The 23,855-nt window shown below is 39.0% G+C and overlaps 2 protein-coding genes across 4 annotated transcripts in view; one reads left to right on the top strand and one right to left on the bottom strand.

Moving 5' to 3' along the window:
• The window catches only part of CRYBG3 (crystallin beta-gamma domain containing 3), a 143,979-nt gene extending 134,610 nt beyond the window's left edge, over positions 1-9,369 (top strand). For both annotated transcript variants that reach the window (XM_058296017.1, XM_071214876.1), the window contains exons 19-22: positions 1,312-1,435; positions 5,540-5,698; positions 6,675-6,834; positions 7,585-9,369. In XM_058296017.1, coding sequence (XP_058152000.1) covers positions 1,312-1,435; positions 5,540-5,698; positions 6,675-6,834; positions 7,585-7,673 — 532 coding nt within the window. In that variant the 3' untranslated portion in view covers positions 7,674-9,369. The remainder of the gene's footprint in view (positions 1-1,311; positions 1,436-5,539; positions 5,699-6,674; positions 6,835-7,584) is intronic.
• The window catches only part of RIOX2 (ribosomal oxygenase 2), a 27,559-nt gene continuing 12,994 nt past the window's right edge, over positions 9,291-23,855 (bottom strand). Inside the window, exons 4-10 of one of the 2 annotated variants that reach the window (XM_004452822.4) lie at positions 23,561-23,689; positions 18,138-18,241; positions 14,476-14,578; positions 13,532-13,700; positions 11,544-11,632; positions 10,153-10,239; positions 9,291-9,743 (exon numbers count right to left, since the gene is read on the bottom strand). In XM_004452822.4, the coding sequence (XP_004452879.1) occupies positions 9,585-9,743; positions 10,153-10,239; positions 11,544-11,632; positions 13,532-13,700; positions 14,476-14,578; positions 18,138-18,241; positions 23,561-23,689 (840 nt within the window). In that variant the 3' untranslated portion in view covers positions 9,291-9,584. The remainder of the gene's footprint in view (positions 9,744-10,152; positions 10,240-11,543; positions 11,633-13,531; positions 13,701-14,475; positions 14,579-18,137; positions 18,242-23,560; positions 23,690-23,855) is intronic. The other variant, XM_023587200.2, reaches the window with a different exon arrangement.

Here is a 23,855-nt window from a genome sequence, read left to right as displayed (position 1 = left end):
GTCTCAGGCGAGCACGGCAGCCCCTTCAGTCTTCACCTTGCCTTCTTAAAACACTATTTGTGGTGACCTTGCGTCCAGCTGAGAATTCCAGGTCCTCTGTGTGATCCCAGATTTTCTCCTTAGTGCTCTAGCATGGTCACCACCCAAAGCAAGATTCAACATACTTTTTATGTAAAGGGCCAGATCACAAATATTTTTTATGCATGGACCATTCTGTCTCTGTGGTAACTGCTCAAATTGCCATGTAGTGCAAAAGCAACCATAGGTCATCCATGGAGGAATAGATGTGACTGTGTTCCAGACACTTCGTCTGGAGGCCTTGTGTACTTTTCACCTTTTTTTTTTTTTTTTAAAGATTTTTAAAAATTTCTCTCCCCTTCCCCGCTCCCCACCCCCCCAGTTGTCTGCTCTGTGTCCATTCGCTGTGTGTTCTTCTGTGTCCGCCTTATTCTTGTCAGTGGCACCCAGAATCCATGTCTCTCTTTGTTGTGTCAGCTCTCCGTGTGTGGCGCCATTCCTGGGCAGGCTGCAATTTTTCGCGCTTGGCAGCTCTCCTTACGGGGCACAATCCTTGAGCATGGGGCTCCCCTATGTGGAGGACACCCTTGCATGGCAGGGCATTCCTTGCACAAATCAGCACTGCACTTGGGCCAGCTCACCACATGGGTCAGGAGGCCCTGGGTTTGAACCTTGGACCTCCCATGTCATAGGCAGACGCCCTATCCATTAGGCCAAATCCACTTCCCCTTGTATACTTTCCTATGCTTTAACTCTGCCAAGGTGAAGGCAGGTTGTTGGGGAGGGTTTACAAAGGCCTTGAATTAAGAGTGGGACAGGGGACTTGTCGGTGGCCTTGGGCAAGTCGTGGAGGGAGCTGTGCCTAGAGCCACTCCTGGAGGCCCTGGAAGGTCCTGGTGAGGATGAGCCTAAGGGCAGGGAGAGTAAAGTAGTATTTTTTCACTGGTAATAGTGTGGGGTTATAGTATATCTTTGAATGTTAAACTGTTATGAATAAAAAAAGCATTCTCCAAGGAACACAGAAATTTTCGATTTGGAAGGAAATTTGCATTTACTTAGGAGGTAAGGAAACCAGAGTCCTAACTGGAATCCATGTCTTCTGACTTCCAGTTCAGTAGGCTTTTCCTAGTGCTCTCTGCTTTTTCTGTTAGAAGAAAATATGTAATTCTCTTTTTTAAAAAAATCTATAATCCTAGAAATTTTAAAGAATGAACCCCATATGGTATTTTTGATAAGAGATTGCCTTTTTTTTTTTTGAAACACCCCACTTTTTTCTTTCCTGCTCTCATGTAGGTGGATAGCTTATGAAGGATCTAATTTCTTGGGAAGACAAATCCTACTTGAGCCTAGTGAGATTCCAAATTGGACAGCATTCAGTGGATGGAAAACAATTGGCTCCCTCCGTCCTATGAAGCAGGTAAAGAGAAAAGAACCATTAGATCTCTATGAGTTTGATTTTCTGGTAGAAATGTTATAAACTGTAACAGTCGAAATACCAACTATTTAAATTACTTTGCCATTTATGTTGGGGTTGAAGATGGGGGTAGGATGGGGAATCCTGTAGGTGGCTTTTAACCAGTACATAACATCTACAGTTTTTTCATAGAATCGATAGTTTCCCACTTTACTGGATTTTAGCTTTGAGGCCAAAGTCTTATTGACCATGTTCACTCAAATGGAAAAATAAGATACTGTAAACTCTGTGGCAAGCAATGGAAACAAGAATGAACTTTGAGACTGTACTCGTTTTACTTTCCAAGTGCGTGGATTTTTTTTTTCCTACTTACATAATCAGGATGGCTCCTGATTAAAATAGTATTTATTGCACACCTACTGCTTGTCACTCTTCTGTTCCACAGCTTCCCACTGCACTTAGGATACAATCTAAAGTCTTCAGTGTGATCTGTGTGATCTGCGCCCCCCTGCTTCTTCAGGCCCATCTCTTACCAGTTTCCTCCTCACTCACGTGGCTGTGTCACATGCACTAAAGTAGAGAATGCTTTTCCTCTTAGGCCCTAGGCACAGTCTTGTGTCCAGAGTGTTCTTCCTTCACTCTTTACCTGGTTAGTTCTTACTCATCCCTCTGGATGCATCTTAAATGTCAAGTGTTCAGAGTGGCCTTCACCATCTAAATTAGATCCTAAAATGCTTGGTTCTTTCTCTTTAAGATACTGCATGCTGTCTGTGTTGCTAAAGCTATGGCTGGATGGGCTGTTTCCCACTGTACTGCACACCTGTGAAGGCAGGGGCCATGCATGTTAGGTTTTTTGCTGTACTTCTAGTGCCTGTCACAACGTGTGCCACATTGTAAGAGCTCAGGGACTCTCTGCAATAAAGAAATGAATAAATGAATGTGTTAATGTTTGATATTATGCAAAGCATTATGGAAGATATAAGGATAGATATAGACATGATTTCTGCCTTATAGGAGCATAATGTTTTTGTAGCACAAAATGCAAAACAGTGCATAATCATCAAAAAGCCAAAGGCAAAGCTTGGTTCAGAGAAGGGAAGTGTTTTAACATAGGTGGGAGTGATGGAGGTCTCATGAAGGGTAGAAAACTCAAGCTAGGCTCTCAGTGTGGTATGCCTTTTGTGTCTGTCTTGAATCCCTTCTGAAACATTTTCTCACTTGATTCCACCACAGTCCTTTGAGGTAGGAATTATCATCTTTTTCTAGGTGGAAAACTAAGGCTCAGAGAGGTAAGGCAAATTGACAAGTCATACAAGTTCCAGAGTCAGGAGTTGAACCAGATCTGTTATGCTCTAAAATCTCTGTTCTTAAGCTATCACACACTACCTTCCTCCAAAATAAGATCAGTATTTACAGAGTACCCCCGAATATATCCCGGAGTTGAGCGCAATGTAATGGATATGCGTGCTGAGGCTCTGACATTCAGATCCGGCACATTAAGTGCTAAGTAAATGGCAGCCAATTTAAAAATTAGCCTAACTGGTCTCCTCATCCACACACACACCCCATATTCATTCCCACCACTCCTCGGTTCTATTGGTTCAAATCCTAGCCCTGTCATTTGTAAGATTTGTGACCTTGGGTGAGTCATGTAATTTCCTGGCACCTCAGATTCCTCACTTGTGAAACAGTGGTCACATTCCTTCACCTCAGTACTGTGAGGATTAAATAAGATAATGTATGTAAAGTGTCTGGTACAACATCTGGCTTATATTGCTATGGTAACACACTTTGAAAGTTTGTTATTATTTACAGCATCCCTTGGGGGGGGACCAGAGATGCTCTGAGGGATACCAAGATGTTAGATTGTCCAGGCATAGAGCATTTGGTGCAGGATCATGACCTTTATCTTGCTTATTCCTAATTCCCATAGCATGGGATGATGGATAATCCTACTGAAAAACCATAGTAAAAAGCAAAGTAGAAGTGGGAATAGGCTAGCTTTTACCAACTACCTAATAATGCTAATCCTACATTGTTAGACACTTTAGAAGCCAAGTTTAATGCAGAATATTTTCTTCATTTTAAAGGTGGTTCCTTGCTAAGGAAGAAAGATGTTCCTGCCCATTGCCCTGGGTTCTGAGATAGCTAGAATAATAACCTCTGGTTTTATGTAGAACTTCATTGACAATTAAAATTGCATTGTGCTTTGGGAACTACCTGATTGATAATTTGATTGAAGATTTAATTTCAGAATTTAATAGGCTATTTTCCTTGTTCATTTAAACCACAGCTTTGTAACCCAGCAAAGGAATTTTGGGTTTCTAAACCAGTATTTTGGGTCACATTTAACTTTTTAAAAAACAAGGCTATTGGTATTTTAGTTCGTATTATTTCGTTCATATTCTTTACACAGGAGTAATTAGGATGTGCTCCTCTTTGAGGGTGGGAATTAGCAAGTCACTAAGGTACTTAAAATGCATATCATTTCTAAGTATAATTACAGAGGAATCAGACTACAAATGTGTAATAAGGGTAATTAGTACCTTGCTTGCGTTAATTGATTAAAATTGTGATGTTTGGTACTAAAATAATTGAAACCCTCTCATCTATGAAGGTCATCCCTGTTTTCTTTTATGTACCAGGTAATGAAGTTGATAAGCTATACTGAAGCCTTAAGAGTTCATAATTGCAGTGGGAGACCAGGCTGGATTATGAAATTTAAGTACATGGCTGTTGCATTATAAATGTGAAAGTAGTGGTCTGAAACATTTAAAACATGTTGCCATGTAGAGGTCTTGTTTGCCCGCTTTAAATGACCAGATATTGTGTCCTTCAGTTTGTGCTTGTAAATGCTCAGACTGTTTATTTCCTTAGGAAGGCTAAACATAGCCTTTTACCAAAATTCAACAAGCTTCTTAGTCATCTATCCTATGTTTCAATAATAGTAAAATATTCATTCTTGGTTTTACCATAGTATCACATTGCATTTATATAGCACTTTGGTTTCTCAGAGTGAAAATGGTCACTTATTAAACAACAGGCCATGTATTACTTAACTGGGATGCCAACATCCAAGGTGGGGATGTTGGGTGATCTATATTTTACTTTAAGATGGGAGGACCAAATTATAGGGCTGAAGGAATGACTTCTGTTGCGCTTCAGTCATGTGCCCTGTCCTTTCACCATCTTTCTTAATTCACACTAACACCATGTCCATGAAAAACTAGTGCATTGCACCACAGGCCTTAGGACACCCTCGTTAAGAGAGAGTTTTTGGTGCAGATTTAACTTCTTGTGTTAACCTTATTTACAAAATAAGGCTCATAATTCATACTCTCTTAAAGAGTTCTGATTATTCTGACAAATTATATATAATGGCACAGAAAGCATTTAGCACACTGTTTTGGCATATAGTGAGTGTTTAATAAATAATTAGCTATTCTGAGGCAAGACCACATTTACTATTTTATTTTTAAACTTCCTGTATATATTCCAGGCCCAGGAGATGAAGTCCTTTGTTACTCAGTTTTCAACTACGTTAGTGATTGAACATGTGGTCGCTTCCTTTGAAGTAGTGTAAAGTTCTTATGTAAACAAATTACTACAGCTTCTAGGGCACTCATTTGGTCAACACTGGGCAGTTAATCATAACAAAACAATATAGTATGTCTGATTATTGTACTTATGTTTCTTAAATTGTTGCAAATTCTGTGCAGGTAGTGCCTTATTCCCCCTCCTCACTATTTGTTCCAGCATAGCAGGGTCACCTTAATTATGAATGAAACTCATCAAGGCCATAATTAGTCACCACTCCTTGCAATATGGAGTTCTAGTGAATGAAAGTATTACCTTTCATCCTTCCAAAAGGGTACTCTTCAGAAAAGTATACACACAACTTAGGTTCCCTGTGCTTGATAGCCTAAGGACTTGTCAATAGAAAATACTAATTTATACACATTTGCTAAAGGGAATAAGAATGAAATCAACATAAATAAACCAGACTAGTTGCCTCTTACTTTTTACCCCCCAAGATTTCCTTCTTTGGAAGTAACTGAATTCCAGATTCACAAGATTATTTTTAAATAGCTGTCTTTTCTGTCATAGCCTGCAGTGTACATCAGAATAAAGAACCGAGCACAGAACGAGTATCTGACAGTCACTGGAAACCTCGCTGACACAAGGACAACATCTGTGTGCATTTCTCCCTATAGTGGAAAGAATACTCAGATCTGGCACTACTGCCGAGGACTCTTTAAATCCAAGGTATACTACCCCATAAGTACAGAACTCTTGTTTTGGTATTTGGTCTGTTCTTCTAAAAACTAGAATCTTCCCAAACCAATTGGCATTATAAAATAATGAAAATTCCTAGAAACAGTTGGCTGCACAATCATATAAATACTGATATGTATATCACTAAAGCATTTAAATGAAATGGCCTTGGAAAGCATTTGACCTAGAAACTCTAGTTTTGATTTTTAAGTAAAAGCTAAGGTTATCACATACTATGGGAAATGCCTAAGTTATTTTTAAAAAACTAATTATGTGCTTTTGTGAAACATTTCTTATTCAGTGGCCCAAATAAGATCAGCTGTCTTTGAGATTTTGAACATATTTATACCTTTTCATTGTCAAAATGCACCTATTACAATGAAATAGTAGTAGGAGAAAGATGCTGTTAATGGAAAAAGTTCAGAAAGCAAAATCTGGGTTGTTTTTCTGCGACTCCCTCTGCTCTCTTTGATGCTATGGGTAATAGAACTCTAGTTTAAAAACAAAGCAACCTTGTTTTATTGCATCTCTAATGGATTATCTAATTTTTCTCCTGCTTCAACAAAAATGAAAAAGCATTTCAAAGTAATTATTGTCTTGCTATCTTTAGGACATGGGATGTTTCTATAGAAAACCAAGCTCATATAATACATTTTAAGCTAACAGGGACTTCACATGTAACTCCAATTCAGCAAACCTTTATTGGACATCTTTTTAAGATACTATGTCCTTATAAAAACAAGTGCCTCTGTTTCAGTGGTTTTATTTCTGTACCATTTCCTGCCTTCCAGACATAAAGACAACTTTTATAAAAATAAGTTTACTAAAATTACAATTATGCTATACAGTATTCTTATTAAGATACAATCACTTAATGTCTATGACTTGTTCACCTGAAAGAAAAGGGACCCAAGTTAATTTATTTTAGCAAACACAGTATTCCTGATTTATTTCTTAACCCTTTTAGGCTAGTGATACATGTCTTGATGTGATTGGTGGCCGGGACACACCTGGAGCTAAAGTAGCCCTATGGACTGAACATGGGCAATTTAGGCAGAAGTGGAGACTGAACAAAAATGGAACCATCAGCTCTTATCTCAGTGATCAGCTTGTACTTGATGTTAAAGGTGGGCCTTTAATGATACCCAATGGTTTGTGTCCCTGGATCTCATTTTTAAGGTCCATAAGTCCTTTTACTGTGTAAAGAAATCAGGTATAAGAGAAATTCTAAGCCATTTTTAATTTTGTCTAAGAAAAGATAACGTTTAAGAAATGAGATATGGATCAAGCAGAAGGACCCTAGAAAGTCTAAGTAGCTTTTTATTCATTAGTACAGTTGTAAAATTTTCATTTGCTACATGCGCTCTGGGAACAATTCTAAATGGAAGTATCATAAAAACCATAACATGAATGTTACCTGTTTCTTTGAAAGACACATCTCTAACTAACTTTTTGCTGTGAATTGCCATGGTCCTTAAACCTTCAGTTAAAATTTATGGCAGGTATCATTTAACCTTGTTTTTTTTAATTCAACAAGGTCAAACCAATATTATTCATAACTGCTGCTTTAATTGGGTTAGTCATATATAGCCACTGTTGGTGTAGAAACAATAACAGTAACTGACATTCAGCCAGAGCTCTCTCTTTTAGCACTTTGTTCTCAAGAATCTCATTGTTAAGGCACACTGCTTATGCAACCATGTATTATGCCTTTTAGGTTTTCCATTTGAGTCATGGGAAGGTCCAAATTGAGGTGAATAATGGCTATGCCTGTTCAAACCTGGTTCCAAACAGGAGACTGAACAAAAGCTGTTTGTGAAATGTGCTGTGCCACCTGCATGAACAAATAATCTTTTCTTTTGGAACTTCTATTTTAGGAGGAAATTATTATGACAAGACTCATGTAATTGTAAATCCACCCCTAGAGGGAGAAGAATCACAGAAATGGGTCATTGAAATTTTGTGAGAGGAACAACATCCCTAGAAAGAGCAATATAAGGAACCACATGTTCCTCATTGTCTTGTGCATGTGAAAAGAAAGTTCCTGTCCTCAAGACTCCTGGATCACCGAGCAGCGTGAACTTTTTCTCAAACTCCAAGACTACTGTTTTTAACCATGAAAAACCCAAAATATTCTTGCCAGGTATTCAGTGCTCCTATAAAGAATATGCTATATAAAGACACAATTTGGATGCCTGGGAAAGGTTCTATTCCTGATTGATCTCCAGTTTTGGTAAGGAAGTTCCCTACTAGTCTGTACTTTCTCTTCTGTCTACCAAACATGAATCCTATTCCTGTTAGTCACTCACTGTAGGACACTGGTGTCGCTGTCAACCTGTGTTAGTTACTAATATCCTAGTAGATGCTATATGAGTGTAAGACACAGGATAACAAATCCCTATAGGTCAGGTCATACTTTCACAAAGAGATGAAAACATAATTAATAAGCCTTACTATTAAGCTGCTGTATTAGATAAACCTTAAAGGTTCTACACTGAGGCTTGTATAACTGAATCATTGTATTTATACTTGTAACTGACCTTAGGGAGGGACCTCTGCTTTGTTAGGAAAAAGGCACAGTTTGGAGTATTTTCTATGCCATTCTTTCCTCAGTTCTTCAAAACATAAAAGCATAAATAACCTGCAGACAACCTTGCTCTATAAGTATTAACTTCCCTCTGGGTACAAAATTCTACCCATCCCGGTGCCAAGACCTCACCCCTATATTTTGCCTGATCTGCCCGCAAGGAGACATGTTTATAAAGACCATAGCACCTAAATATAGGAATAGTCAAAATTTTGTTTGTCTGGAGAAAAGCAAAATTTTAAATGTTCAACTGAAAGCAAAAGTATTTAAGCCTTGTCCTTAACCAATTTACTTTTCAAGTAAAGGTGGAGTTGATTTCTCTACTAAATGACAGAAACCTTGAGTTTTTCACTCCTTTTTTAAATAGCTTTTATTTGTAGCAAAATCAGGTAGAAAATCATCTTGACTTAGTTTCAAGTAATCACTACCACCTTTATACAATTCACAAGCAGTTTTCCCTCCTGAGTTGGATTTAAACTTACACTGAGGCAATTTTCCTTCATCCCAAACTTTTGCCAGACATCAGAAAAATGCTTTATTTTTATATAGAAAGAGTAAATTATCCAGTGATATTTTTAAAAATACCAATGTATATGCACTTTAGAATGTAAAATAACAATAAATAGATTAATCTCAGACACAGACTTACTATTCTGAGTATTTTTTATAGAAACCTGACCTTTTGATGTAAATAATCTTAGGGCTTTTTTTCCTTCAATCTCAGGTTCTTCTCGTCATCCTTTACGCAGCATCTGTAAAATTCCCTTATGCCCACAGATATGAGTACCTCTCACTGATGTGGCAGTATTATTTAATGAAACTTGTTCCAGGAGTAACTTTATTTTAATGGGGTGGGGGACTTGTGCATACATAACAAAATGTATATTTTCATTGTAAAAAACAAGAATTTTTTTTTGTGTTAATTGTTTAAAATTTTTCTAGAGCCAATTAGGTTCTTTAAAAGTTGTTTCTTCCAAAGAACAAAGCCAAGTAACATTTAAATTTAAATAATACATTTTATTGGAGTTGTGCTTTTTCTACCACACTGGATTAAATAAAATAAACTTGCCAAAAATATGGTTTTGTCACTTACTGGATCACTTGGTAATCTCCTCTTCCATGTCTCTCTAAAAGTACACATGGCCATTTGACTATCTGCAATAGGTAGGTCTCTGTTTGTTAGTAGCAGAAAGTTGTATTCATCTTCTCCTTGGTGCATGTGTATAACATCTTTGCTTTTTCTCTTTAAAGTATGTACAGGTATAATAGACACTTGATTCTGCAAAGGCACTAGACTACTTGGATTAAACATTCTGTCCAAAGAGACAATACCAGACTTTCCTTTTCCTCATCTGTATTAAGTTTCAGGTCCTTGACAGAAATAGTTGAACTGTTCCAAATTTGCTTCAGTGCATCCATATGTGATAAAGGAAAACGAAGTCCATGAGACTGAAAAAGGATAAACTAATTAGTCAAATTCTGTCATTTTCAGATAAACTTTCAGAATTATACCCTTCACAGAATGAAATTTCTTTAAAGATTAATAAAAGTTGCCAACTCCCATATGAAAGCTTAGACTTCATGAAAGGCCTGGTAATTTACACAGTAAGTCATATCAGTCATGTGACATGCTTCACATTAAATACATTACACCGTTCCTATAACGTTAGAAGTCCCAAGTAGTATCTTTTAAAACTGATATATGTATATCATTCCCACATAAGGGCTTTGTCAATTGTGTGAAAAATAAGTCCACCTGTAGTCATAAAAAAGTGCATTACCCATAACTCAGATAAGAGATTCTTCCCAGCCACCAACCCAAATCACACAAAGACATCTGTTTTAGATTAGAACCAACCTCTGTTTCCTCATTTCCCATCATGTGGGTCTCTCTCCTATTCTTTAAGGAGTGATAGATGTAAATCATCTCTTCTCGAGTTTGATCCTTTCAAAATAAAAGTGTTAAGTCATCAACAAAGTATTAAGAGCTTCAGTACTAATAGGTTTTTCAGTAGTTCACCAAGAAAAATCTTAAAGCCTTGGTACTTAAAAGAAATGTACTGACTGTAGTAAAAAATTCTTTCGGCAAAAAACGCGTGTGTATAAACATTACCTAAAAGGTACCCTAAGTCATTAGAAAAGCAGCTAGTGTACTCCGACAAGCATCTTCAGGAACTTGATTTAGTGAGTGAAAAAACATTGTTTATTCATTTACTTTTACCTGCACTGTCTTTTGCATCAAAAAAAATTTTTTTTACATTTCTATGTACACATAAATTGACAATTTTAATTTATGGAATACATAGAAAGTCTTAAATAAATCCCAGCCGCATGTTCCATCCTACGCAGTATAGTTTGTCATCCACAGCCTTTAGTCATTCCCTGTCACGTCTTAGAGACAGAAGCCAAAAACATGGCCTGACATACAATGCCTTAAACTAATTTCAAAATAACTAGGAATTAAAAAAAAAAAAAAGAGATGAGGGAGTATGCAGTTTGGTATTTACATACACCAGTCCTTTCCAGGTCTGGCCCTAATAGCTGGAAGACATCTAGGTACTCCACAGACATTCATCCCCCTCATCATTCATGAGATATCGCACAAGAAAGCTGGTTGGGAGGAACAGAGTAGGGCCATAGGGCATGGGACAGTTCCCAAGGATTGTACATGAAACTTTATAAAACCATAAATGCAGCAGCTCCAATCCAGACCAGATGAAGCCTAGGATGTTTTAATTTTAAAAAGATTTTCAGTTGATCTATAATCAGTTAGCCAGTTTGGGAACAGCTGCGTTAAGCAGCAAGATTATAGAATGCAAATTTTTTTCCGTGTTCTAAAGGGTACAGATGTTTTACAAACAAATTAAACATCACCAAAGCCACATGTAAAAATTACTCTACAGCAGGTATAAGACTGGAGAGAGGACCGAGGTAGGGAGGCCCATGAACACAGCTGTCCAAGCCAGAGGCAACATGGCCTGAATTTGGATGGGAAGCAAAGACCAGACATTAACCACTACACAAGCAGAATGAAGGAGGCTATTGTAGGGATGAAAGCAAGCCCTCAAATGCCCAACAGTCGAAAGAATTTGGAAGGGGAACAGTAAGGGAGATTTGGACATTATTTGATCTGAAATAGATGGATTCCCAAAGGAGAAGGGCAGGGACCATCTGTTAGTCTCATAACCTGAAGCCAATTTTGTAAATACCCTGAGAAGACAGGAAACCTTCTCTCCTTTGAATACTTACAGATTGATCCTGATCTGGTCCTACTGTGAGGATGATGTGGTCTTTAAATTGCAATCTCACTATGCTGTCCAACCTTGGTAACTTTCCACCTAGAAAAAAACCCAGAGAGAAAGCCATCCTTCAAAAATGGAAACCAACAGGATTGAGCTTGTTTGCAGGTCCAACTACTTAAGAAATGGGCTTATTAACAATTTACAGGTGAATCAAAACACAGAGTTCCTCCTCCTACTCAAGTATTCACTTATCCCAACATATACAGAGATATTAAAAGTATAGTATATATTCTTAAAGGGTTTATATCTTTATATCTTCATTCTCATAGTGAAGACAGGCATACATTTAGATAAATAAGTTGATAAATACATCAAATAGATAATAAAACCATCAAGGCAAGATGGCTATCACATATAGTTAGGACCACCATGCCTCTGGCATAAAATGCTCTCAATTTTCCAGTTTCTGTCATTTACCCACTTCTTTCTCTACATGTAGACTCTAGGGAAGGACTATGTGGGTTCAAGCTCCACCACTCTACCAATGACTTAACTGTGTGACCATGGCACGTTATTCAATTAATATAGGCCAAGCACAGTGTCCTATAAAAGCCTTCTAATAAAGTTCACAGAAACAATAATGTGCTCTTTTGTAAACTGGATTTACCTTAATGGAAAAGCCTTACAGGGTTATTGGGGTGGGAAAAGAGTTTTGAGGTATCATAAATTTATTGACCACAATGGCCAAGGCAAGGAAAATTTAAGATAAAGTAGTCTGCTCCATAAGCCAGTACTCAGTGACCTCAGTTCTGCTAGATTAAAATATATGTTGAGAAAATATGTGCTCTTTAGATGCAATCAAAAAGAAATCATCAACCTCCTCTAAAGTCTATAATAAAAATATACAATCAATGTGAGGAACTTTAGAGGCAGTCCATTTTAGTGGTTCTCAATTGGTAATAAATAAGGGTTTTGTTAAAGTTAGTAAGCACAATACTCTCAGTCTATTGAGAAAGAGAAAAGCCACCCAAGATCTGGTCTGGGACTCACAGGTAAGCCTTGGTGTTCTGTTGAACATAGGCAGTTTCATAGCACACCAACCTCAGACAAGAACTCTCTCTGTCCAAGATGGATCAGAGAAAAAGACCTCTATTTCTGCATTCAGACAAAAACAAGAACTTGGTCCAAACTATAAAAAGGACCAAACCTCTCCCACCCTGGTTAATAGGAGTTGACCGCTACTGCTCTTTACCAGTTTTAGCATTAGTCTCATTTTACTCCTCCCATCTTCTAGATAAGATTTAGTAAAATATCCAATCATAGATCCACCCCAACTTCCTGGCAGCATCTAATCCAGAGCAAAGCCCTGTTCCCTTGAATCCTCCCCCAAATCACCCAAATCAAGTGCAAATCCTACCTGTCCTTTCTAACACCCTCTTGCCAAGATGCCCTAAGTTTTCCAATGGTGTAGTCTTCATCGTTGCACAAATCAAACTCAAATTTGTCTGACTACAGGAGTGTGGTCTTGGTGGTCTTTAGTTATAGGTTATCAATGTTATCATCCATCCAGAAGTGTTATGTCATTTATGAATCTACCACAAATTAGTTACTGGGAATTTGTGTTTCATATGTTGATGACAACATTTTAGTCATCCCCTTTTAATTACAAGAGTATATCAAAGTTTATGTTCTTAAACTTCCTGAAGACAATAATAGATGCCCCATAAACATGCATGTTTCTTACCAAAAGGACAGGGCTTTTATTTCCCACCATGCTGAGACTCAAGTTCTTTGCAAATGACTTGTGAGATGTATGATTCTAAAGGTTGAGGGCAGCATGACTAACAGAACCAGATCAGACTAAAGATAAATCTAGGTCCATGTTAATACTAAACGCTCCACGTTTTCCATCTGTTCAAAGAGAAGTCTACCTAGGAAAGCTCCAAAATAACCCTCATTAGTCCCGAACCACCTAGAAGGAACAGCAAACTCCACCTGGCGTTGAAAGCTCTGCTCCATACCCCCCATAATAAGGTGGCAGTCTGCTCGTAACAAAATCTTTCTTCATGTCTGATGAAACCAATTCTTTTGTGCTCTCCAGCCGGTCTGCAAGCATCCTCAGAAAGCCACTTAATCTTGTTGCAACCGTCGTTGTTTCTACCTGCTAGAAACAAAGAAGTAACCCCAGGCACAGACCCCAGCAGAATTTACTGCCCAAGACACATTCTCAAAAGTAGTGTGTGGAACACAAGTATCTGGCACAGACACAAACTCAATGTCATTCCAAGAGAGGTGGAAAGGAAGGACAACCAGGGGAACAATTTCCTATTATTTCCTTCGAATTGCTGTTCACTGTAAACTACTGTTTGTCCAAAAAAAAAAAAAAAATCCTTTTTCAAGATTTTGCCTGGAAAGAGGGATCCTTGAATCAAGTGGTCTTGAAAAGCAAGTCTCTGTCCTAAAATGATTGCTTCAGCTACTGAAGCAACCTTTGCTCACTTAAGCAACTGAATCACTAATCTCAAAAGCATTTTATTAAAATTGTAAAACAAAGGCAGACAGGAAATTTGTAGAATATATTGTGACTAGGATTTCCAGTGGGTCTCTCCTAACTAGTCATCTGATTTGTGCTGAACCTACAGTTCTCATGGCCACATTATTTATTCAACCATTTATCTACTCAATAGTCCCTGAATACCTGCTACTGCCACCAAGAAATAAAGATGACAGTTTCTGCAACACTTTCAGGTCTTTGGATCACCAAGTAAAATTCAGCACTCCACTAATTCTGCAAACCAGAACTCTAGCAGGACTATACAGGAGACAAAGCTTGACTCATCTGTGAAGATGGAGTGTGGGGTTGCTAGGAGGTAGGCCACAGCTTCAGTTTGCCTGAGTTACAGCTACCATTCTTCTATCTACCTGCCTTCACTCCTTACCAGGTGTAGTTGCCGGGGTATGCCAGCCCGTAACTCCATGTGTTCCTTTGCAGTATCAAACACAAGCCCAGAAATGGTGTCCAAAAGGAAATCTCCCCATGAACTGGAACATGTAACGAGAAAAACGGAATACATATAAAATACACATAAAATACTAATTAGTAAAGCCAAGTTGATGGTAAAGTTAAGTTAGAATTGGGTTCCAATTTCCTGCCCAGGCATTTTTTTTAGTTCAATTTGACTTTACTTAGCATAAAAACTTAACACCTTCAACAACCACTCTGCTTCCTTCCCTTCCCATTACCAGTCACTTACAAAGTTAAAGGTGGGAAACTAGGTTTCACTCATGTTTTTCTCAAAAAAGACGACATAATCATATTCTGTCATAAAACAGGAAGTCCACGAGACGAATGTTTTTATTGTTTAAAACTATAATACAAGTATCTACGAATAGAGCTTCTCAGGAAACTTAACAAATCATTACAAACTCTGGAAGAAATCTATGTGTAATAATCCAAAAGAAATACATCTGTGGTAACAGCAAAATCCGGGTCTGTGCAATTATAAACATTATCTTTTCCTTTATTGCACTTTATCCTTATAAAAAAGGGACACAGCTTGTCAGTAAAATATCCACCACATGAAAAATTTCAAAACATTGATTTTTGCTACTTGTTAAACTCTAGTAATGATTTTACTGGAGTAGAAGGTAGTAGCCAGTGGCCAAAAATAACATATAGGGATGAGAGTCCATGTTCAATTATCTTTGCTTTTTGTGGGGCATTTAGAATTCGCTTATTCCTCAATGTGTACCAAAGTTAAGAAACACACTCTGGAGTTGCTCTCTTTAAACATTTTTTAGCTGCTTAAAATTTTCCTCAGTGTCACTCGTGGATTTCAAAATGCTAACCATGTGCAAAATGGAAATTCACAGTATGACTTTTGTTTCTCACTCAATAAGTGAGAAATGCTTCTGTCCCAGAAAAGGAGCTAAGGAGGACAAAGGCCACGTTGGAAACACTTTACCCAAGGAGACTACTACCTTGTGGCCTTGTGACTTTGCAAATTAACATTACACCTAAACTCACATCTTTACTGAACTTCAATGTGGAGGTCACTTGCAGGTTTCATCAGCACAAAATAAGCTTCTTTTCAGGGTGTTGGGGGGAAGTTATATACTCAGTGTTCTTCTAAGAGTCAGAATAGATTGTGGACCTTACAAAATTTAGGACAAATCCTTCTTGAAGGGTTCATGTCCAGCCAAATCAACCTGCTATCTCACACAGAAGGCCCCAACCGTTCCAATAATGCCACACACAAGAGCCATTAGGAACAGGCCTCACTTCAATAGGTAATGGTATCTCAAGGAACACCAGACTCGAAGCATAGTATTAGCAAGGAACAATGGTCCTCGAGTTAAATTTTCCTCCTTCTAGCTCCAGCATCACGGACAAAGGCATAACGTAAGCCTAGTCTGACAGATCAATCTGACAAAGGAGCCCTTTGTCAATCACTGGACAGAAAGGGAGCCTGACTGAAAGGGCAACCAATAAGATTTTCAGTCTTAGGACTGGAAAACAGAAAGTCAAACAGGCAGTGAAGAGTAGAGACAAAAGCTAATAGGTTCAATGAGAAGGAGGTGAGAGAAGCAACAGCTGATGGCTTATGATGGCTCAGTGTTGTGAGTAAATGGAAACTGATGAAGAAAAAGTAGGGACATAGTAGAAAACCAGTCAGTGGAGGTTAAGAGAAATGAAAAGACTAAACCTAGAGAATTAAGGAAAGAGGGAGTAGTGTTAATGCTGGAACATCAGAAGACACATGGACATTCACAGGGCCAAACAATGTGGCTGCTGAAGTCCAGAGCTGCCTTGAATCCAGAATGAATTCTGATTTCAGCCTCTCTGTAATCCATCCCCTTCCACAGTTCCCATGACTCACTCCCTCAACTGCCCCTGCTATTCTTTTTTAATTTTTAAAATTAATTTATTTTTAATGTTACATTAAAAAAATATGAGGTCCCCATATACCCCCCCACCCCCCTCACCCCACTCCTCCCATAACAACCTCCTCCATCATCATGGGACATGCATTGCACTTGGTGAATCCATCTCTGAGCACTGCTGCACCACATGGTCAATGGTCCACAATACAGTTTACACTCTCCCCAGTCCACCGAGTGGGCCATGGGAGGACATACAATGTCCAGTAACTGTCCCTGCAGTACCACCCAGGACAACTCCAAGTCCTGAAAATGCCCCCACATCACATCTCTTCTTCCCATTCCCACCCTCAGCAGCTACCATGGCCACTTTCTCCATCTCAGTGCTACATTTACTTCCATTACTAATCACATTAGTTCCAGAATAGAGTATCAGTAAGTCCACTCTAATCTATACTCTATTCCTCCATTCTGTGGACCCTGGGATGGTTATGTCCACTCCACCTCGTATCAAGAGGGTGCTTCGATTCCCCTTGGATGATGGATGCAATTTTCCTGTTTGCAGTTGTAGGCACTCTTGGCTCCCTGTCCCCTGCTATTCTTGAGCTAGCCTTTTTATTCCTTTCTATGCTTCACCAAGAAAGGAACCTAACAAGCACAGTGTCAAGGGCATTTTTCATACTGGAAGTCTACTGCATGGTTTAGACTTCTTGTAAGCAGACAGCACTATCTTCAGCCTAACTCTTCCAGTAAGCCTGTTAAGTAAGGGTTGTTTTTCTAACCTTGAGAAGTCAGATGAGAAAGGAAAGATATGCTTACTAACCTGTTTTGCAAGTTATGATTTCAAAAGTAGAAACCCATACCGTCCCCTGGGCTTGGAACATCCTTTCCCACTCTGACCTTCTGACCCACCCTGACTTACCCCTCCCTTTAAGACTTTATCTTTGATGCCATTTCCAAAATCTTCCTTTATGTCCATTTAAGTGCTTTCCTCTATGTTCCAAATGTCTCCTTTACAAACCTATGATAGAATTTATCATACTGCTTAGTAACTACATGTCTGTCTCCCTTCCCACTACTACTTCCAAGGTTTAACTTCTTTCAAAAGTCCCTTCGATACAAGGCTTGCATTCTCTGCTGATAGCACAGGGTTTAGTACCTGCTTGCAGAATAAATTAATGACTAATGCTTTAAAAACGTGATTTGGACTAACAAGATTGCTGCTATTAGGAACTAACTCACATGGCACTGCCTCCCATTCCTTTCATGTGATGAGGCACACTGCTGAAGTGGATCATGGTTTTAGTTGGATCTGTTTTCAGCATATTCACCTTTAGCTCCCACTGTTCCACAATGCCCTTCCTACCTTAATTTCACAGGCTATAAAAAGTAGAAACCTTACAAGAGACTAAACCCAGTGAGGCATCACTAACACACAGATATACCCACAGCTATGGTCCTTCCTTTTCAAACTGTGGGATCCTTTTTGGGGCAACTCCTGGTGTTTTATATAGTCACATTCACAACATTCCCAAGGAGCTAGCCCAGATGGGTCAATTACACAGATGGGACACTAAGGGAATATGGAAGTGAGGCAAGAAGACGGAAGGTCTGGGGTTTGAAGAAGTAGGACAGGTAGTGGCCAATCCCCTCATGTCCCTTCTGAATGAGACAGCTAGGAGCTGTCCTGGGATGCTAGGCCAGGAGGCAGAGTGTTTACTTGTTCTGGTAGGTGCTGATGGTCACGTGGGTAGAATGAGCCAGCCCGGGAGGTGTATCCGCCTGATGAATGGTCCCTCTGGGAAAGTACAGCAAATCACCTGGCTAAAGGAAGAAAAAGAAGAGGGCAGGGGAGTTATTAAGGAGTGTATCTTCTCATTCCTCTTTGTTTTAAGAAGACAAAAATAGGCTTTGAGTTTCAATTTTCCATTCCAGAAGCCACTAATTAGTGACCCTAGGGATGGTCTGTGTGCTGGGCTCATGGGTCTCCAGCTAGTCCAGCTTGGCTGTGTCCACGAGCCTGTCAGTGTAAAACACAATCCATCAGAGGACCTCAGTGCTTGGACTCGAATCACTAGCTGAGACCAGATACACATGAAAATTGCCCTCTTTAATTCATGAATCAAGGAAAGGGAAAATTTGCCTGGGAAGTTGTACTCTCCCTCTCTCCTCATTGAACTATGCAGTGGTTAGCAGGAGGTTTAAAGTCAAACAGACACTGCAATTTTACTGGCTGGTAATGAATGGAGATAACAGCTCCAGCCCTTATAGGATTATTTTGAGGACTAAAGGAGAAACTATACCCAAAGTTCAAGGCATTGAGGGTAAGTGGTTGTATAATAATTATTTTACCTGCCAGTCCTCCTACCCCTTAATAGTTTCTGAACTCCTCCAAGCAGGGACTATATCTTATCCATCAAAAATTCCCCAAAGCCTATTCTAGCAAAGCAACTAACACACAACAGATGCTCAAGAAATGTTTTGACCAATGGTTGAAAACTATATATCCCTTCACTTGAACATAAAAAGGAGACACAAATAAAGATCAGGCACATTATTGGGCAATTGAGCTTCATGTACCCTGTCCACTTTATCTCCCCAAGCTGGTGGAGTGAACAGGTGATTTTCCCCAAATCACCTGTCCTGAGCTACTTGCCCCAACCCCAACCAAAGGTGTTCTTATACAGTAGTTGCCTAAGGGGATAGGTGGCAATCTTGAGAGCTACTTAGTACCATTCTGCAACTTCAGAAACAGTCTATCACAGTCGTAAAGAGCATGAGCCTAGAGTAAGAGCACAAGAAATATTAGCTTTGAAGTCTCTTCCACAAATGATGCTGGGAAAAGTGGCTCTCCACATTCAAAAGAATGAAAGTAGATCCCTATCTCATACCATATATAAAAATGAATTCAAAATGGACCAATGACCTAAATATAAAAGCTTAAAATTATAAAATTCCTAGAGGAAAACACAGAGAAATATCTGTAGGACCTCGTATTAGGCAATGGATTCTTAAGGCTTTATATTGAAAGCATGAGCAACAAAAGAAAAAACTGGACTGTGTCAAACTAAAAACTTTTGTGTATCTAAGGGCATTATCAAGAAAATGAAAAGACAACCTATAGAATGGGAGAAAATATTTGGAAGTCATGTGGCTGATATGGTTTTAACATCTGGAATACATAAAGAATTCTTACATCTCAAAAACAAAAAAGCAACAACCCAATTAAAAACTGGACAAAGGACATTTCTCCAAAGAAGAAACACAAATGGCCAAAAAGCATATGAATAGATGCTTAACATCACTAGCCATTAGGGAAATGCAAATCAAAACCACAAGATACCAGCTCATACCCAATAGAATGGCTATTTTCTAAAAAATGGAATATAATAAATGTTGGCAAGGATGCAGAGAAGTAGAAACCCTCATACACTACTAATGGGAATGTAAATGGTGCCATCTGTGAGAATCAGATTGGTGCTTCCTCAAAAAGTTAAACATAGAACTACGAAAGGATCTGGCAATCCCAATTCTAGGTATATACCCCAAAGAATTGAAAGCAGGGAATTAAGCAGATATTTGTACACCAACGTTCACAGTAGTATTATTTATACAGTCAAAAGGTAGAAGCAACCCAAATGTACATCAGCAGATTAATGGATAAAAAAATACTGTATAGGGAAGCAGCTGTGGCTCGATCAGTTGGCCTCCCATTTACCATATGGGAGGCCCTGCGTGTGTCCTGGGACATCCTTGTAAAGGCAGGCTCGCCCACACACTGCGGATAGCCGCTGGCTTGTAAGCGCTGTGGAGTGCTGCCGGCCCACAAGCGCCGCAGAGAGCCGACTCAGCAAGGCGACGCCACAAAAAGGGATACAAGTGAAAAAACACAGAAAAGCGTGCAGCAAATGGACAGAGAGCAGATAACAAGCAAGCTGCAAGGGCGGGGCGGGGGATAAATTTTAAAAATTAAAAAAAAAAGACAGACACACCAAAGAATGCACAGCAAATGAAGAGAGAGAGCAGACAGCAAGCAAGCCACAAGGGGTGGGGGTAGGGAATAAAAAATATATGGTATATACACACAATGGAATATTAACCTTAAAATGGAATGAAGCCCTGATACATACCACTTCATGGATGAACCCTGAAGACATCACTGGTGAAATAAATCATATATAAAGGGGCGATATCTATGATTCCACTTACAGGAAATAGCTAGACTATATAAACACATAGAGACAGAAAGTACAAGGGAATTAGGGAAGGGTGACCCAATAAGGAGTTAGTTAATGCATCATGAATAGAGGGTTTCTGTTTGTGGTGATGGGAAAGTTCTGGTAATGGATGGTGGTGAGAGTAGCACAACACAATGAATGTGATTAATTCCACTGACTGGTATACTTAGGAGTGGTTGAGATGGGAAAATTTATGTTGTATGTATGTTTCCATAATTTTTAAAAAAAGGAACTAAAGAGACAAAGACAATTAAATGCAATACATAATCCTGAATTAGATCTAATAATATAGGAGAAAAGGCCCAAAAGGATGTTTCTGGGAAATATGAAAATTAAGAGTACAGACTGAAAGCTTTATATCAATGTTAAAGTCTTTGAACTTGATAACTCTACTTGAGGTGGTTACATATGTGAAAACCCTTGTTTTTAGGAAATGTACATGGCAGTATTGAGTACTCAAGGTGCAAAATGTATAAAACTTACTCTCAGAGACAGACAGATGGATTGAGTGTTAGACAGAATGATAGGGCAAATATGGCAAATTTTAAAACTGGTGGATCTGGGCTTCTGGAAGTGAGGGGATGTTGGAGTTCTCTGCCTTACTTTTTTTTACCTGTCCTGTATAAGTTTGAAATGAAGTCAAAATAAAAAGTTTAAGAAGGAAAAAATAAATATCAGCTTTAAGAAACTTTTAAAGTTAAAATCTTTCTTAAAGCATGTATATTGATATACATGTATATCAATAACTTTCGGTTGTTCATTTGCTCTGAATGGCACTAAACTGACAATACTTAGTACTTCAGACATTCTGAGAAGGGGAGCAGAGACATGGATACAATCAAGACATTCTAGTGGGGGAGGGTAGAATAAAGCAGCAAATAAATCATGTGATGTGGTGGTAAAAGCAATGAAAACAAATATAGCAGAGGAGGGAGGACAGGGAATATTGATGGAACTGGTGGTTAAGGTATGTGCTATTCTATCCAGGATGGTCAGGGAAACTTCACTCTGATAAGGTGACACATTTCAGGACAGACTTTAGGAAATGAGAGGAAAAGCCCTATGATCACTTGGGGAAAAAGGATTCCAGGTAGAGGGAACAGCAAATACATAGGTCCTAAAGCTGGAATGTGCTTGGTATGTTTGAAGAGCATTACGTAGGCCAGTATGGCTGGAAGGGAGGGAGTAAAGGTAAAGGTCATGAGAAATGATGGAGCCTCTGGACCATTTTAAGGACTTGAGCTTTTTTCTGGGTTTAATGGAAAGAAGTTCACATGCTAAGAACTCCTCACATTATGGTTATATGTAAGAGAAGTCTGCAAAGGGATACCGGATGGAAGGCTTTAATATGTATCTATGTCCAAGGTTTTTGTCCCAACAGATAGAAAGAATGAAGAAGATCTACTGGGAGAAGAAGGATGGAGTTTGGTTTGGGGCATAATAAGTTTGTCATGCCTTTTAAACTTCCAGTGGAGATGTTAGTAGGTAGCAGGATATGAGTCTAGAGTTCAGCATAGAGACGTCGGCGAGAGATATCACACATTTAAAATACCTCATATTGGAGAGGATTTAAAACCATGGTAAAGTAAGTGTCAGCTAAGAAAGAGATCCAAAAAATGAGCCCTTGGCACCCTAACTTATGGAAATGAGAAGAATGAGAACAAAACAGCAAAGGAAATGGGAACAGTCAATGAGTTGGAAAGAACCAAGAGAGGGTAGCATCCTGGAAGCCAAATGAAAGTGACCCATACGGTCTCTGTCACAACTACTCAACTGTGCCATTGTAGAAAAGCAGCCCCAGCTAATACATAAAGGAACGGGCATGGCTAGCTTTCAATAAACTTTATTTACAGAAACAGGCAGCAGATTGGATTTGGCCCATGGCCATGGTTTGCTGACCCCTGACCAAGAGCCTAATAAACCAAGAAGAATATTATGTTCATTGTTGTGTTTAATCTCTAAAATATAGGCACCTATCCTAAAAAGGGAGATTGTTTACCCCAGTTACTAGCAGGAAAGAAGAAATTTAAAACCCAGAAAAGGACACAAGGCATTGAGTAAGAATTAGACACTAATCATGACTTGGACTCAAGACACAAGAACTATAAAAACACTAATTAAATGCAATTATATTAGATGGAGAGTATATTTGGGATGATTTATATTAATTGTCTTAGTGCCATTAAAGGAAATTAAACTAATCCTTTAAAAATAAAAAAGCTACAAAATGTGATTATGGAGGTAGTCCTACCCCTCCAAGGTTTCTTCTCAACAACCTCTCCTGCTAGGGATTGTATTGGCTATGAACTCATCCAGGCTAACTGCTCAAAGACACATTTTCTAAACAGTAGACACAATGCATGATCAAGTCATCTGACTTCCTGGAGGACTCTTCAAGAAAAGTTTTCATAATTAGCTTTTCTTTTGGTGACTATAATGGAGGGAAGGAGGGAGTGCAGAAACAGTTTGCAAGGAAGAAAACCATGGTTCATAACTGGCATTTTAACAACAACAAAAAAATGATGTCCCTGGCTGGGCTTTGCCAAAGCAACCCAAAGTCTACTACTGACTGCTAAGACATCTTGGATGTAGCTTGGCTGTGTAAGGTCCAACCTTCTATTTTTACTCTAGGAAGTTGGTAATTTACTGAATGTCTAATTCATTCCTATTGAACTTGGGCCATCCTTGGAGAAAGTGTATTTGGAAAATAAACGTAATGCTTACTCAGCTCACTTGTACAAGTACACACCACCAAGTCACCATTTCTCCTTTTGAAGGTGCATGTGCTCGGTAAGTGGAGTAAGAGCCACCCTGCACTGACACTCCAGATACACTCCCACGGGGACTCTTATGTGAACATTAAACCTCAACCTTGAACTTGAAGAGAAGGGAAAAGCACCCATACCTTCAATGTGAACTCGTGTGTGGGATGCCCAATCCTGTCCTCAGCCTCCACGCTGTACTCCCGTGCCAGGGGTACGGTGGGGTGGTAGAGGCGCCAATGTTTCTCTCCCTCTAGCTGCAGGATGAAAACCTACAAAGAACCGCAGGACCCAACAGCATCAGAGAGCTTCCTGACAACTCACATGACAAAGTTCTTCTAGAATTTTAGCCCTTGAAGTACTCAGACAAATTACAAGTTTCTGATTAAAAAAACAAAAATGAAAGATCGGAAATGCATTGCCCTCCACACTTAAATA

This window comes from Dasypus novemcinctus, chromosome 4, assembly GCF_030445035.2.
Source record: "Dasypus novemcinctus isolate mDasNov1 chromosome 4, mDasNov1.1.hap2, whole genome shotgun sequence".
In the NCBI taxonomy this organism is placed as follows: Eukaryota; Metazoa; Chordata; class Mammalia; order Cingulata; family Dasypodidae; genus Dasypus; species Dasypus novemcinctus.
The sequence above is the reverse complement of the archived record's forward strand: the minus strand, read 5'-3'. Positions and strand labels throughout refer to the sequence as shown.